This window comes from Pocillopora damicornis, chromosome 2 (assembly GCF_964200805.1).
Source record: "Pocillopora damicornis chromosome 2, jaPocDami1.2, whole genome shotgun sequence".
Lineage (NCBI taxonomy): Eukaryota > Metazoa > Cnidaria > Anthozoa > Scleractinia > Pocilloporidae > Pocillopora > Pocillopora damicornis.
Window position 1 is genome coordinate 22,302,732 of NC_142671.1, and position 16,454 is coordinate 22,319,185.

Consider the following 16,454-nt stretch of genomic DNA (forward strand, 5'->3'; position numbering starts at 1 on the left):
TTCACCTCGTCAGAAAAAAGGCAGCTAATTAGTGATCGTATAAAAGGACCTCTTGTTGCAACGTTTAGATCACCTTTGATGAAGGCACTAGACGGGAGTGTCGAAACGTTGGGTCTACGAATTGTAACTTCTTTGGTTACATTCATTAAATCTTTAAACCAGAGTAGCATCAAACCATGTCGGAAGTCTGATTATTTTTAGCAACGCTTTCTCGATTGATCTGTCCGTTAGTACCAGATCATGTTCCGAAAGAAGATTTCATCCATGGAAGTGAGTGTAATAAACGTATTATCCCTACATACTTAGACAACGATGTTAAACAGCACTATTCCAAACTTAATCATAGCAATTGATTGTGTGTGTTTTTAAAAAAACTTCTATTTTCCACTAATTTACCTATCAAATTGTTATCAGAGAGTTTGTTGTCGGAGAATTTGTTATCGGAAAGTTCAATCAGCCAATCACATTCAAAGTTGTAGCTGACAGTTATCGGACAAAAACTTTGTAAGTCTTCCTGCAAATTTTCTCTTTCTTTCTTAACTCGGCTATTCTTCTTTTCTTCGAAATGTAATTTTTATGAGTAATTTGAAATCAGACTTCGTGTCGTTCAACTCGTGATAAACGATACGGGCTTCCGCTGCGCTGTCGTCCGATTTTGTCACCTCTTGAATGATTACAGACCGAATTGGACTCTACTCGGTCCTATTACTCGAGGTCTAACTCAAACCAAGGTTTTACGCAATCAGCGAGCCTCGGGCTATTTCTATGACGGGGTTGATTTAATAAACGTCCATCCACTGTTTGCTGCTGGCCCTCTTGACGCCGTTCACAAAAATAGATGTTCGGGTTTACGGTTCAGTTAAATTGAGGATTGTTTAGGACGCGGTTTTGTCAAACAGACAGATGATCAGACCAAAGTGTTGTCACAGTGTTTTGGGTATCCCCTCGGAGGATTCCCTTATTGCTTGCCCCAGTCTCCCATCTAATTCACTTTGGGCGTTGCCCCAGCCTCCTGTTACTTGCCCCAGTCTCCCATTTAATTGACTTTTAGCATTTTGCCCCAGTCTCCTATTTAATTTCATTTTTAGCATTTTGGGTGTCCACAGAGGGGATAACAAAACACTAGTGTTTTGGTTACAGGGATACCCAAAGCTCGGAGATACCTAGAACACTGTGACAGCGTCAATTATTCGTGAGAAAAATAAATTCAACATCGAAATTTACGCCTATGAGGTAATTCTATCTAGTTTAATGGCACTGTTAAAATACCCACACTCTGTTCGTAAGTCTCCACGGCTCAGATGGTACAGCATTTCGTCAGCATGGCGGAGATATCTAGATCGATGCCAGTTTGGTCCTATTTTTTTTTTTCATCCCCCTAAAATTACGGGTGCTGAAATTGCTTGTTTAATTCGTATCCTTTGATGAAAAGTCGGTTGATAGCAAGAACTAGTCTTTCCATTTTTAGGTTATGTATTTATCAACATTCGTATTACGACCATGCCAATTATCTAAAGAAATTGAATTACGATACAGGCATTTGATTTCCATCACCTGTTTTTTTACCGACTTTATACATGGCACTAAAATGTGCGTATTTATCTTACAAATACAAATTCTTGCCATTTCAAACTGGGTTGATTCACTATTTTTTACAGACACATAAAAGGGAGCCAGTCTCAGTTTAACAAAAAATCTCACAAAACATTTTTTATCTTGAAATTTAATTGTCAAATTAAACTGACTAACTTTTAATCAGACAATTCGATTAAAATATGAAATAGCCTGTTATCTTCAAATGCACGCCAAAGGTGCACGTGAAACCAATGTCAAAATACCCACCTAAAATCAGGCGTCAGAATCGACACTTGTTCTCATAGCTTGATTGGATAAATATGGCACAGTGAGCGCCAAGACCAAAGAAGGTGGACAAGTCGCTTCCTCTTTTTTCTTATCTTTATTGTTTGTTTCATTGTTTTTTTTCCCTGTAACAACAAAAATCACATTTTAACCGCCCGAAGTTTAGGACTTTTTTCTCTACATTATTTTCTGTTTTAGTTTTTTGAAGACATTCAGATTTAGACGGCCATTTCTTTCCTATAAATCTCACAAACACTATTGTATTAAAAAAAATCTGACACGTCTAACATAATTTTTCCTTGGACTTGGGATTCGCTACCTTTAAAAGCGTGGGAATAAATTGTGTGACGTATTTCTTAGTGATTGGCTGTTACTGTTGAACCACATGTATGCAAATTCGAGAAATCACAGCAAACCACGTTAGTCGTTGATGCGAGGAGACGTATGTTCCATCCTCGTGGATGTACTCCTTGACAAGTAGATGGATTTATGGACTAAAACTTGAAGTTATGAGCTAATACTGAAGGTAAGCATCGTTTAAGATAAATATGACCTTTATTTTGCCGAGAACGCTATATGGTTTTGTTCAGTAAATGGGAGTAAGGCAACGAATTTCGACAGTTAAAAGCTAATGTGTGTTCATTCAAAGTTTTGGCCGGTTCATTTTTGAAAAAAAATTGTTTAATAGCTTAGTCTAGAGAATACATTTGTTAGGAAAAATAATCTTCATGAATGTCAAAAAAACTGAAAGCGAAATGTTCTGAACTCAGTACAAAAAGCAAAACCGAACACGTGGTACTAGCTTTCTTAGTTAAATTCCATATAGTGTATTACACTACAACTCTTTTACGTTCCTGAACAACGTCGACGTCACTTATTGTTTTGAATCTGACAAAAGCAATTGCTACACTGCCAAGAGTAGAATTATAAACTTTGGCTGTTTGGACAATTTTCGTTAGAGTCCAGTCTTTGTTACGTTGTGTGAAACCAAATTAAAGAAAGAATACTTGTTAGAGTCTTGTTACACAAAATGTAATCACAATTTCACCCTTTGTTTAGCTTTGGAGTCTATTCAATTACTGATCTTTTGATATTTTTCTTCTATTTATAGGAAAGTTACCTTTGTGAAGGGAAAGGATGGAAAAGATGAAATAGTCAATAGAGGAAACCGGAATCAGCGAAGAATGAAAACACTGGTCGCCAAAGATAGGCACTTCCATCTCTTTTAAAATCTTAATAAAAATGCTGGCTGTAAAAGAACCTAAATTCCAACGGGATCTTTATTAATTTGGCCTTATTCATTCCGATTGTTCGTTTTTATCGAGTTTCAACCAAAAAGAAAAGAATGAAGGACACTGAATTATTGGTAAGAAGCTGTGAAAATATTTAACATCTGCCAGCATTTTTTGGAATAGCCCACAAACATTACAGACGACTTGTAAGAGGGAATTTAGACGCTGAACGATCGAGTTATATACGTCGGATATTTGAATAGATCAAGTCAAATTCGGAAAAAATGAAATTGACTGTAGACGAGAAAAACTTTTGTAAGAGCAGTGTAAAAACTGGGGCGATACTTCTGTCCTGATCGCTTGTCGTCTTAGTATGCACACATGTTGTCGCAACACCACATCCATTACTAGGGAGGAGATATCTTTAGGGTGGCACTGTGATACAATCTGAAAATCGAAAATTAAGACAGAGTCGAAGGCTTGGTCCATTTTAAAAAAAATGCTAGTGCTGTTTTGCAAAATTTGATTAGGATTTTCTTGTAAACCGTTTCATTCGCCCTAGGTTTTTGCAGTATAGCTTAAATATGGCTTTTTTCATGTAGTTTATGTCGTTGAAATAGAATCATTACAAGCCATTTCTTAAGATTAATTTGCTATTATTGTCTAAAAAACAAAGACTATAATAAACCAAAAGAAAAGAGTAAGATTTCCCGGGTAGAATAGGCAAGCAAATTCCTAGAATTTTTACGTCTAAAAAAACTGAAGGTTTACGGCTTACTTACAGAGACACGATAGAATATTCGATTGAGAAGTCTTAGAATAAATTTTGAATTTGTGCTGTTTTTAGTTGAATTTGGTGCTAGTGCTTGAAATTAAATTTGGATTTATCTAAGAATTTTAAGAACAGAATTCAGATCTTTGCGATAGTAAATCAATCAATCATCAATCTGAGGAAATTTTTCATAGAATTTTAGGTTTTGGATATATAATAAGGATATTTTTCCTTTTAACAGAGGAGGGGCTTAAAATTTTTTGGATTCGAGACGGTCAAAATTTAGATCAAAGTCTTGCGATATTCACGGTTGGAGAAAAAATTTAATCAGTGATACTAAAGAGCTAACTTTGCTTCTGGGAATTCAGAGAAATCAAAAACTTTGTGCTGCTAAGGCTGAGGAAAAAGGCGAAAAATTTAGAATTTATTCAACACCATAGGATTTTGAAAAATTTAAATCAGAACTGTTGCGCTGTTTTGGAGATTAGGTTCATTGTCATTTTCTTTTGCTTGCTTCGGAAGTCATTTAGATTAAATGCATATACGAGTCCATCAAATTCTAAAATGAGGTTTTAATTTATTTGTAATAATATTGAAAAATAGTCAAAGTGCTTTTAACGTCAAGACATTTTTTCACCTATTGATCAAGGATAAATTCCTCCTTACTTTCATTCAAGTCGTTTGTTAGTTTTCATATGTACATAATTCCATCAAGCTTGATCCCTGTTTATGAGGAGATCTTCAAACTGAAAGTTCAAAATGTCTACGATTTATTCAGAAATTTCCTTGTTACCAGTTTCGTTAACGCATCTGTGACAAATTTTTGTTACAAAATATTTCATGAAGTATTTCATTTCAAACTGTCCTCTAGGTAAGTTGATGTAACACAGTGCCACCTTATGCTATTATTTTTAAGAGCTTATGTTATCTGAAGAGAATGCTTCTTCTACTGCTTTCGTTGAAACACAGGACAGTACGGAAAAGTTAAAGCGATGAGTTTTTGTAGGATTATTTAGAAATTGGCCAATTAAAACATGAAACCATGGAGCAACAAGCTAACAATTGTGAAATGTTTTAGCTCTTGTAGCTAACCCAAATGATGGAATTAATTGCTCCTAAAATTATCAACCATTTTTTTTTCTCAAATTAGAGAAACTTAAAAGATCATAATGAATATTGAAGGTCAATCAAGATAAACCCAGGTTCAAAGACATGGAGCCATGGAATAAATTGTTAAGTTTTTTAGCTCCCGTAGCTAAACCAAATTCTGAAAGATTTGCTCCAAATTTGAACTTCTAACACAAATTTCGTTATCAAAAGGCAATAACTTGTTCTGGATAGAGAAAGTGCTTTTAGAAATTTTTAAAAGTGTTTGTAATATCATATATTCCTGTGTTACATATGAAAACAGTACTTGAGAGGCTTCTCTTTAGATGCAACAAGGCAAATTATAGCAATCTTCAAACTCAAAGGGGGATTGAAAATACAAAACTCAATATTCGGGCATTATCTACAAGTTCTACTGATTTCAAAAGAACTTCTTTTTCTACCTGCTTTCGTCGTAGCAGAGGACAGTAAAAGAAAAATAAAACTGCTTTATCTTTTGTAGTTCTGAATTTTCGGTTACGGAAGATTTTGGTTGATTTAAGCAATTGAAACAAATAACATGGAACAGTTTAACTGAAAGAGTCTTGAGCAAACTCAAATTTAAAAATGTTTCCAAAACGTTTTATAACTTTGACTTTATTAGTAACAAAAAATATTTTCTGAAAAAAATGGACTTAAATTTTTCCTGGAAAATACTAAATTGCAAGTCAACTACATAGTGGAGTACTAGGCAATACAATTTTAAAAGATTACTCCTCGGAATTCAGATACCTGCTATATGCTATATTTCGTTTTAGTGTCAATACTTCTTCCGAAACAAAAAAAAAATAGAACTTTAACATTTTGGTTTTATCTGTCCTCTGCTAACATTGGGATTGGAAAAAAAGAATTTATCGCGTGCTTAAAGCTTTAAGATGAAATTTTCATGAAGATTGTGTATAATTTGCCATGTTGCTTATTAATGTAAAAGTAATGTGTATAACATCTCGTGCAAGAAACGGGAGGAAAAATTGAGTTGTAGTTTTCGCACGCAAAAGGTTGTTTCAAACAAATTTATCAAGAGTTAGAAGAGAAATGATTTGAAATCGGAACAAAAAATTGCACGAGATGTTGTTTATATAAAATTTGTGGAAAATTTAATGTGTACCTCTTTTAAAATTTTTGTCGAAAATATTGTCAGGGGAAACTCTGTGCAAATTGGTCCAAATTTTCCCGCCAAAAGTCTTAGTATATATACGAAAAGTTTTTCTGGATACCTTTTAAGTAAGTGAAACTCAATTAACCAATTAAAATATTTTGAGTTGAATAAACATGTTGAATGTATGTATGTTGTATGTTGAATTGCTTTACTTGAAACAATAAATAGAAAATAAAAGATCACAAAGAAATCTATTTTATTGAGTTTGTTTATAGAACAAATAAACAAGAGACCAGACAATACAAAATAGCTTTTATTTGATTGCAGGAAGAAAATATCACAACTTGAAAGAAAAAAAAACAACGGCGCATGCGTATTTTGGGCGCCCGTATTTTTTCTAAGTCTTTTGGCGGGAAAATTCAACCATTTTCAAACAGGTGCTGTAGAGAAGTAAACATTAAACAACCAGAGTATGCGTGATACAAATACCCGTATTTTCCTGAGTTTTTTGGCGGGAAAAACAAAATGTTTTGACAAGCTGTTTACTAGTAATGCTGGCGTCAATAAAATCCAAGAAGTATATTCGCGAATAAGCTTGACTTAAATGAGTAAAAAAATCTGCTGTGATCGAAAATCTTCGAACTACATTTCCCTTCTACCTCTGTCTTGTTCGTTGTCTTGCACTTGAGCGACCATCCTTCCTCTTGCTCTTTCTTGATTCGAATATTTAAAACTTTAAAAGGCAGGTATCGGCCTACAAGAAAATACAAAATGGAAGATTAGCAATTTTAGTGTGCAAAAGCTTTGGAAGCTTAAGATGCGGTCAAAAATTAACCGCAACATAAATGATACTAACAAAGATTGCAATGTAAAATTAATTTAGGAGTGCTTGTTTTGTTATGATTTTCCTCAAAGGTTCTGTTGTTCAGCAATTGCTGGTGGCCGTACAGAGCGTCTTTGAGAATTGCGCAACATAATTGAATATTCTTGTTTAAATTTGACAAGCGAAAGATGACTCAGAGAATAAACCTTTGTTCATTGTACTCTTAAATTCATGCAGCTTTTGCGTTGTGACAGGAAACTCATGTGGAAATCATACAACAGTCAATTGACAAGTTTCACGGGCATTTCCTTCAAAAGAAATAATGTTGAAGGGTGAAAACTTTAAAATGAATAACAATCATTTAGGTACTCCGAGAAAAAAATTAACCAAATACTTCTCTGTAAATGATTTTCATTTTCCGCTAAGCGTGGGTATTCCTTTCGCAAAATATACATATCATCAGCTCAGTTACCTGAACGTCGCAGAGGGGAAAACATAAATAGGGTTAATTTGACTTAAACAGGAACATTTTTCTTATTTAACGACTTTTCGAAGCCTCTTTGTCATCAAGATACAAGTCTAGCGAAGCAGAGATAAAAAAAAAAGCTCTTTTGCAACACATATTGTCTATTTCGAATTGTTTGTCACCTTGAACAGATTTCCGAATCACCTCATACTTCATTATACATACAGTTATTTGATAAACTGAAGAGATCAATAGTGAATGCAATAGTTCACCTTTAGGACTAATGTTTTTTTTTTTAAGTAGTAGGGTGTTTGCGAAAATCTTTCCATAACTTTAAATTAGAATGAAAGTTGTTAATACTGGTTGGTAACCTCATCCTTTAATTAATCTATGTCAGTAGAGCTGATTATGACATCACGAACTGTACTTGAAATCTAGCGCAAAAAAAGGAGAAAAGCTTATAAATGTCTTTGACTAATCATAAAACCACAGAAACGTCTTCAGTCATGTGAGCGAATCAATAAACTATTTAACATTTATAGCGTTAGTTAGAGTGTTAAGAGAAAGCACTTATCGCAAATTAGATCCAGCGAGGTGATCAGAGATGTCGATGTGAAATTTGGTTTTGACACAGAGATGTGCATGGAAGGAAAGAAAAAAATTAAATGTTATTTGTCGCGAAAAGTTAACAAAAAAAAGGACATATGTTGGCTCTGAAACTTTACACTTTGCCTACACGAAATAATTTGTAAGTAGCCAATCAAGCGACTGTCTTTTCACTTCAGTATGATTTCATAAGAAAGTTGAATTTATTTTCTGACACGATTCTTCTCTACCTAAGAATTATTCAGAGCTACTCTAACACCGTTTAAATTCAGTTTTTACAAAAAACGCTTTACAAATTCCAGATAATTTTCATTATGCTGATCTTTCAAAGCGTTCTCAGTTTTAGCGGTCTCATTAGTATATTTGTGCGCCACTAACGATATTTAACTGTAATTTTTAGAAAATACTTACCCTGGGACAAATGGGGCAAAGCCAAACTATTAAAATCATAGACTCTATTGAAAATTTTGGTCAAAAGCATCAATCACTTGCTCCTTTCACTCCGAAGATCTCATTAGTAATTCTCCTAACTGTATACTTTACGACTCTCGTGGTGTTAATTTGGAGAATTTGTTATTGGATCGACTAAAAATCCCCTAATTGATATTTTTCTTCAATCTCCTCAGTTGTCTGCTTGATATTGTATTGATATTGTAAGGAGAAATTCTGTCATTCATGGGAGTTAAAGGGTTAAATCCATGCATTTGGTTTATGGTTTCTTGACTACGGAAAATATACTCTGATTGCTCAGATTCACCTAGTTGTATTTTGCATCCACCATGTTGGTGCTGAACAACTATTTTCAGTAGAACATTTACCCTTTATTATTGACGTAGAATTGGCGATTGGAAAAATTGAAAGCCAATAATTCAATTTATTAGGCGGAGGTCTAAAAAAAATAAAAACGTGATTCAACCCTTAAAAAAAATTAAGCGAAGTCTTACTATAAAAAATATTGGAGTTTCAGGTCACAACGCTAATCAGCTGCACTTTGAAATATTAGTTTACGGAAAAAGCTGCGGAGTTGGTTGATGGTCTCCCGACTGATCTTGATTGCCGCCACGAAGATGAAAAATGCACTTTCTATTTCTTAATCTCAAAAAAACAATTATACTTGATGTACAATGTAGTTAGTGTAGTTAAGATTTCTTGGTGTAGTGTGCTGTTCTAGTTTGGAGTATACACTTTGCTCTAGTTGGGGAAATTGGAGAAGTTTTCTGATCAGTTGATGCTGTTGGTGTTGTTTGGTAAACACACAAAGTTTCGTTTGGCAGTTAGTTTAGTTTGGTGTAATTTGATGAAGTTTACCTTTGTCTGGTCAAGTACTGGTCAAGTATTAGAGCTACACCAACAGCATTGAAAAGAACTTTTTGTTAAACGATGAAATTGATGGAATTGAAAGTACAATACAGACAGCATCATTTTAAGAACTTCTTCATCTTTGTGTTGGGAATATGAATAAAAAAATACATATATCATGACCTGTTCAACAAGAATATTAAGGTACTTTTTCTCTCTTAAAGACCTTATTTTAAAGCTCAGATAACTGATAAATTTTCTTACTATGAGAAAATAGACCATTTGCTATTAATTTTGATCAAGAAAGACACTCTGCTATGGTGAATTCGGCATGGAAAAAAAGCATTTAATTTCCAAGGTAACTGGCTCTTTCGGTAAGTTATTTAACAAATCGGTAGTATACTCACGAGGCACAGCCGAGTGAGTCCGCAACAAATTTTGACCACTGTGATGACGAATTTCGTCGGCAAAAATTCCAACTACACCTATCGAAACATAGTTAATCCATTTAATGGTGAAGAAAGTGATTGCTCCGATCAAAGTTGATTTCTATCCAGGAATTTCGTGGAGATTACCCTTCTGATATTTTCGATCCCTCCTAGCCTTGTTTTGGCGGAGAAATCTCACGTCGAATTCGCAATTAGGAAAGAAGTCCTTTATTTTTCATATTAAGCACGTTTTCCTTTGAAGATGACAGCTCCTGTAAACAGTATGTAATTTAATCTGCCCCACTGAATTTATAATTAGGGAATTTCTTCGGAGAAAGCGTACCTCGATAAGTGGCGCCATAAATACGCCCTTTCTACTTCAACTTTTCTGTTCATCCTGTCGTTATATTTCAAACTTTACAAGGTAATTTCTTCGAAAATCTGTTGTCTATTTTATTTTTTAAGTCCGCTGACATGTTCCTTAGAATGTTTTTATTAGTGATTTCATTTTGGTTGTGTCGGGAAATGGTGCTCGCCGACAAAGGAAACTCACGCTTCTGAAGATTTTCACCAGATTTTAATATTTTTTCACTTTGTCGGTACACGTCGTGGTATTCTCTCCTAAATCAAATCTTATCTGTTCGTAATTCTATCTTTTTCCAATATCATATCATATAACAATCACGCGTTTCGCAATCAGTTCATGCACGTAACATAAAAGGTAACACAACTCGCTTCCGGTCACGACAGTTGTCTTAAATCTTGACTAGAAATATACGAGAAATTGAGGAGATCGTCCATCTCAGAAGAGCAAATAACTCGAAGGTATATATTTTTCGAATAAGATGTTAGGCGTCAGATTAGATTGACAGCCCAGCTAGTGGCACCTTTGAAAGCATTGTGACCTTAATTCCTGATCATTCTGAGCTATTCTTCCTGACTGCTAAGTTGTTAAGAAGTTCAGAGAAAGTAAAAAGATCGTGTCAACTAAGTAGTAAAGTGTTAAAGAAAAACTACTTTTTCTGTTAATATGTTTTAGAAGAAACATCAACTACTGTAATTACATCAACTACAACGACTGTTCCATGAAATAGAGATTCCGGTTGGATTTTCTAAATTCACTTGGCTCAAATGAAGATATCTCTATGATAGATTGATTGCTATATGAATTAAACGCAAAGTAAGGCTCATCAACTTTAATATGTAGATGGGAAGTTTCCAATCGTGTGACTAACAAGCGCTTCATTTCTTTGCATGATCACGTTGTCCTAAAAATATTTTTCGTGCGAACCTTTGCAAACATTGAAACTTATGTTAGGAAATCCTCAACAAATGACGGAAGAAAACTTTCACTAGTTTTTTTTTTGTCAGCTAAAACTGGTCAGCAGTAGGGAAGCATAAACTGCTCGGTGGTTTCCATGGTAACAAATGTTTTCGTTGATTTTTGATAAGTGCGTTACATCTCAAAACTGAATTTTCTTGATAATCGTTACGCGATAGGTTTAAGTGGATGCCAAACTCGTAATGCCAAGAGGACTGAAAGTTATCAAATATTCTGCCTTTAAAAGGAATTTTGTTCAACAAAAATACACTTGGACGAAGTAAATATATATTTCGCTAAACATGGTTAATTCGTTATCTCGGAGTACCATTTGAGAAATATTTTCTACCTCCCTAAGCCTAGTTAACTACGACAGTTATTCCATAAGTAATCAACTCACCATTATCCTCAATTTCTCCATTCATCCTTAGCCAGCTATATCGTAATGTTGTCATCCATTCGGCTCTTCCAATCTTTTCTTGATTCTTCCTTCGATTTCTATTCCTGGTATTAAAGAAAATAACATTTTAGATACTTTTAACGAGGGAACAGGAGGAAAGAAGGGGTTTAGAGTGAAGTCTCATAGCCGAGTGGCTTACCTCTCGAAAACCTGTGACACGTAGCGATTAAAAGTAAAACACCCTCCCCTACCAACCGGTGAGATATCAGTCCATTGCAGGCCTTGCAAGTTTCCAGACAGTTGGCTGACACCCACTTTCATTCCATGTAGGCAAACTAATTCAGAAATCCGCCCAAGAACCCCCATTTTTTACCCTTTTGGACGAAGCGTCCTCCTGTTTGATCCATTTTCAGGGAATATGCCCCTATTTGGGTCCTAGGGTGGTGGGTGTGAGAGACTAGAGGTGAAGAAAAAGCGTTTTAATCATTTCTGTTTGCTTCAAGTCAGCTATACTTAATCGACTAAACGCCGCGGTTTCTATAAATTTTCAGCAATTCCGACGCAGTGTTTAAATAACCAAAAAGTTTACTGAGTCACTTGTTGTAAGTTTTATGCTAAAAAGCGACATGGTTTTAAGTTCCATTATCTTGCTTTTATGCTGAGTTATAATCACAATTGTCTGGCTTGTGATAGAACGCTTTTCGGATCGAGTTTCATAAAACTGAAAAAAGACAAATTAATCTCAACGGCCAAACAAAAGAAAGGAAAATGCCTCAAAGAGTCAATGAATAATAAATAAAAACAATCAAACTGCTTAAAAAGTGGGAATACGCGGGAAACCAAGTCGTGATTGGTTTTAGTTTTGCATCGGATTGGTGAGAGAGAGTGGCGCGAGTTTTCTGGACCACAGAGCAAAATCAAGCAGACTAGTGCCAGGCTCAGACTCCCTTCGACGCTCAATTGTAAATTGCTCTCTGTGCAATAAATGAGGTGTTGATAACCGTACATTCTCTCTTGTGAAGCGTGTATCGAGGGTGGCGTCTGTGGGGCGATCAGTCGAGGGCGGAGTTATTTTGAGTAACTACGGTATCGAGTTGTACAACTCGTTTTGTGAGACGGTGGAAGGACTCTTAAAAACAAGAAACACTTATTACCTCTGATTTGAGAATGATCTAGGGGGTGATGGGGGGGGGGGGAGTGGGGAACTTCCCGATATAGTTACAGGGGATCTAATGGTCATACGTTCAAAGGGTTATAATTAGAGATTTCGTATTGAGTTGGGTCAGTGTTTGGGTCCGAATGATTTATAACACCGTGAAAGCCTAAGTGGTGAGCATCTGAGCAATAAAAAAGCAAAGAGTAAGTCAGTTTACGAGCCAGAAAGCGGCATATCTGGACGCAGGTTACCACTGTTTCAGCAGCGTAAAGCGTCTAAGGGTGTTTCTTATCCTTGGACGGGATGCCGGTCTACCACAGGTTATTCACTACTTCGTTGTCAGGCCCCTTTACAGTTCGCCGTAACTAATTAAAACTCCCGGGTGAAGAACAACTTAAAAACTCTTGTAATGATGATGACATCAGGTGATGTTTACTCCCAATGTGCCTATTGTTTGAAACCTTACCCCTGGCACTAAACATCTCCCCAAGTTTCTGAATTACACCTTTAAAACTTAAAGACCATTTCGCAAGTGAAAACATCTTTACACCCTACATGAAATGTCTCCATTTCTTGAAGTCACTTCATTTCGTTAAATACTAATTAGTCTCTATGGGGCTGTACAGTCTGCAAATAAATTATTTAAATCAATCCCAAGATCTGATTACCACTTCTCTATATAATCTGCATGCCATAAATTCCTCCTATGGATTCCATTGGATAATTTAGTGTTTGTCAAAACAAAAACCTGCAGCTTATAACTTTGTCTGTTTCATCAGTTTTTTTTCATTGAAACTATATCAGTTAGACTATGTCAATGGTATTTGGGCTAATTTCACCCACCTCATACAAACGCAATGTTATCCTTGCGTAGTTTTCTCGTCGTCATAAGTGATCAGTTCGTTGTGATCTTGTCCCACCCATACTGTAAAATGCCTAAAAACAGATAAGAAATTTGTGTATCAACAAATAATGATACGTAAGTTAATATTTTGAAAACATCACCTACGGTATTTAATGAAATCTATTCTATGAGTTTTGATAAACAAAGTTCTTCTAAGCGAAAACTTCCACCATGGAATCTTACACACACATGCACAAACGTCAGTTCACTGGCCAGTATTCAGTAATACTCAGAAAGTTCCTCTCTTGCATTCATATTATCATTATATTCAAAAATATTCTTCGTTGAACTTTCAAGAACTAAGAAAGGTAAATCTGCTCTTAAACCTACAGAGATCTCACGATTTTCATAAAAATTGATAGTACCGGTTCTTGTGTAAACTACGGCCCTCAAAGCTTGATTAAGCAGAGAAAGAAGTGATTTTGTTCTTCATCTCTCGCATCAGAAAGTTACCACGAATGATTTATTGCCATTCTATTCAAATTCATTAAATATGCGATATCCATGTGTATTCAATTTCATAAATAATGGACTCAACGTCCCAAGAAAAATACCGTTTTCACATTTATTTGAAAGTAAAACTCAAACACACCACAGAGTAATAATGAAAACAGTCGTTAAATACCTGTCGATAAGAGGCCGTAACGAGTCAACTATTCCACTTCTTCGACGTTAAAAATCCACGTGTTCGTGGTCATGAAAGCGACGTGAAGTCCGACCAGGCAAAACGAAGGTATGTCTAATCCATTAGTGTACCACCAAACATCTATCATAAACGCATGGGTGATTTACAACGTCTCCGTAGTTTATTTGGAGAGTTTTTGGTCAATAATCGACCAGAAAATGACATTCGGCCATGTTGCACTTGGAACGTAAATTTCAAACCCTCCAAAGCTGACGAAAAAATTGTGAATAATTTAATTCTAATGTAATATCTGCAATTCAAATGAAGAAAACGAGAAAAGAAGGCGTTGGTAATTAATTTCTTACCCATGGGTGAGAAAATTCTTTTTTCCATTTTAAAATGAAAAGTGCGGGACAGTTCAGAAGACACCGTTTTTTGACAAGTGAAAGAGAACATCTGCATCATTCCTATGAATAAAAGCGCCGATATTCAACCTTAATCTCAGGCCCCGTGTGAACCACATCTGAAAACCATATGATTCCCTCTAGATCCTACGACCACGACCATCCCTCCCCCGTGCAACCGCAAGACAAACACAATGAATCGAAAAGGGTTGTCACTATTTCTGAAAATAATTTCAAGGGTAACAAAACATCCCCTTTCTCAAGGATATCCATAACGTCATGGAACTTTTCGAGATTGGCTCGAAGAATCGTTCCATAAACATCCTGACATAATTGTAATGCGATCTTCCACGTCAGTCTATCGATCCCCTCCACCCATGCAAAAAGTCGTAAGGGAAGACAAGAAACTCGTTGCGTAAATGTCAGTTACAAATGAACGTTACTTTTTCCGAAATGGCGACGTTATATGTACACATTCCATGGTGACAGGGGGTATCTAAGATCTCTCTATTTTTGGAAATCTATTTTGCAAGAGGTGTTTAAGCCCATTTCACTTTAACTATAAAACTATCAAACCAGGTGAAATTCTCATCCCTGTAAAGTCCTTGAGGTCTCAGATGATTTGAAATCGTGACAACCCCCTTTCGATTCATTATGTTCGTCATGTGGTTGCACCAAATCAAATCAAGGTAAGGGTTGGTTGTTTTTTATGAAGAGAAAAAAAAAGGAAGGTTTACATTTTGCAATCTTTAAGCTTGTGATGTTTCAAGGTTAAAATTATATGTTTGAAGCAGAGCCAGGCAATATGTTTGCTCATCTCGGCGATTTACTTCAATGCTTGCTCCAAAGATATACAGTATGGGAGATTTTGCGCCTTTTTTCTCGGTAAAACCATCATATCCGAATTCATGGTGTATATCAATACTTCATTAAAAAGAAAGAAAGTAAAAATGGTATTTCTTCTAGTCTGTTACAGCTTTCATTTCGTCTCATTTTTTAGATATTGCTTTTAGTTACTAAAATGATACTCACCTTGCGATTGGAGTGTTCAATACTAAGGATGATAGTCATGAGTTTTCAGACAAGGTTCAGCCCCCAACATTGGGTATTCATCACATAACGTATATCACACACACTGGAAGTACTTGACACCATCCTCTTGTACTACAGTACACGTACAGTGGCCATGAAGCAAGTCAGCAACTTAAGCTGTCATTTATTTAATAAGCTGCTCCAACTGAACTCTTGAAGGAAAGACTTGGTGCTATTCCTTGTTACATGTAAGACATAAAAGCCAGCAGTTCCTGGTTTCTTTTTTTTTTCCAGTAAATGCCCTTAATTGGAGTCAATCGCCGGGAAAGTCGAAATCAACACGTAACCATGATCCTCTGTTCCCGGATACTAAAAGTGCTTCTTCTTGGTGTTCTGAGCTCTCTGGATGGTGGAAGGCAAACCTGTGCGTGTCCAGGTTAGTCTGAATCCGCCTTAAATATTTCCACTATCGATTATAAGCGAAGTGGACGAGGCTGATTAGATAACATCTCACGTGACACGACCAAGCCTTTACTGCGAAAAAGACTCTAGCAGAGTTGTAAGCTCAGAATTTCACTGTCTATGGTGTAGCCGGCGTCAAAACTGAAGGTGCAATACATGCAGGAGTATATTGTCACGTTAGAGAATTTATGTTTAAGCGTATCATGGCCAGAAATTGAGGACACCATGGCATCCAAGCATGCGCTCAATGTTCCTTTACTGGGATTTAAAAATGTCGGTCCTTAAAGGCTTCGTGGGGGAAAAGGAAAACTTTTGAAAATTGCTCAAGTTAGAGGGAAAATGACTCACATGCGAACGTCTGAAACTCCATGAGAAGATCAAAATGTTAAGTCGAGTCCATTTGTAGCATCCCTAGTACT

At 35.8% G+C, this 16,454-nt stretch overlaps 1 protein-coding gene across 1 annotated transcript; it reads right to left on the reverse strand.

Moving 5' to 3' along the window:
* Positions 1-6,668: 6,668 nt before the first annotated feature.
* On the reverse strand, positions 6,669-14,507 carry LOC149050349 (uncharacterized). Its single transcript, XM_089197569.1, has 4 exons — positions 14,138-14,507; positions 13,452-13,544; positions 11,453-11,556; positions 6,669-6,863 (listed from the first exon to the last, which is right to left on the reverse strand). Exons 2-4 carry the CDS (start codon positions 13,454-13,456, stop codon positions 6,670-6,672), a joined length of 303 nt encoding a protein of 100 aa, XP_089053695.1. The 5' UTR covers positions 13,457-13,544; positions 14,138-14,507; the 3' UTR covers position 6,669.
* Between the last annotated feature and the right edge of the window lie 1,947 nt (positions 14,508-16,454).

What these genes read in the sequence shown, in the direction of transcription:
- LOC149050349 (XM_089197569.1), bottom strand. An exon ending in TGGAGAAATTGAGGATAATG is followed by an intron (nt 6,864 to 11,452) that starts GTGAGTTGATTA and finishes ATTTTCTTGTAG; the next exon opens with GCCGATACCTGCCTTTTAAA.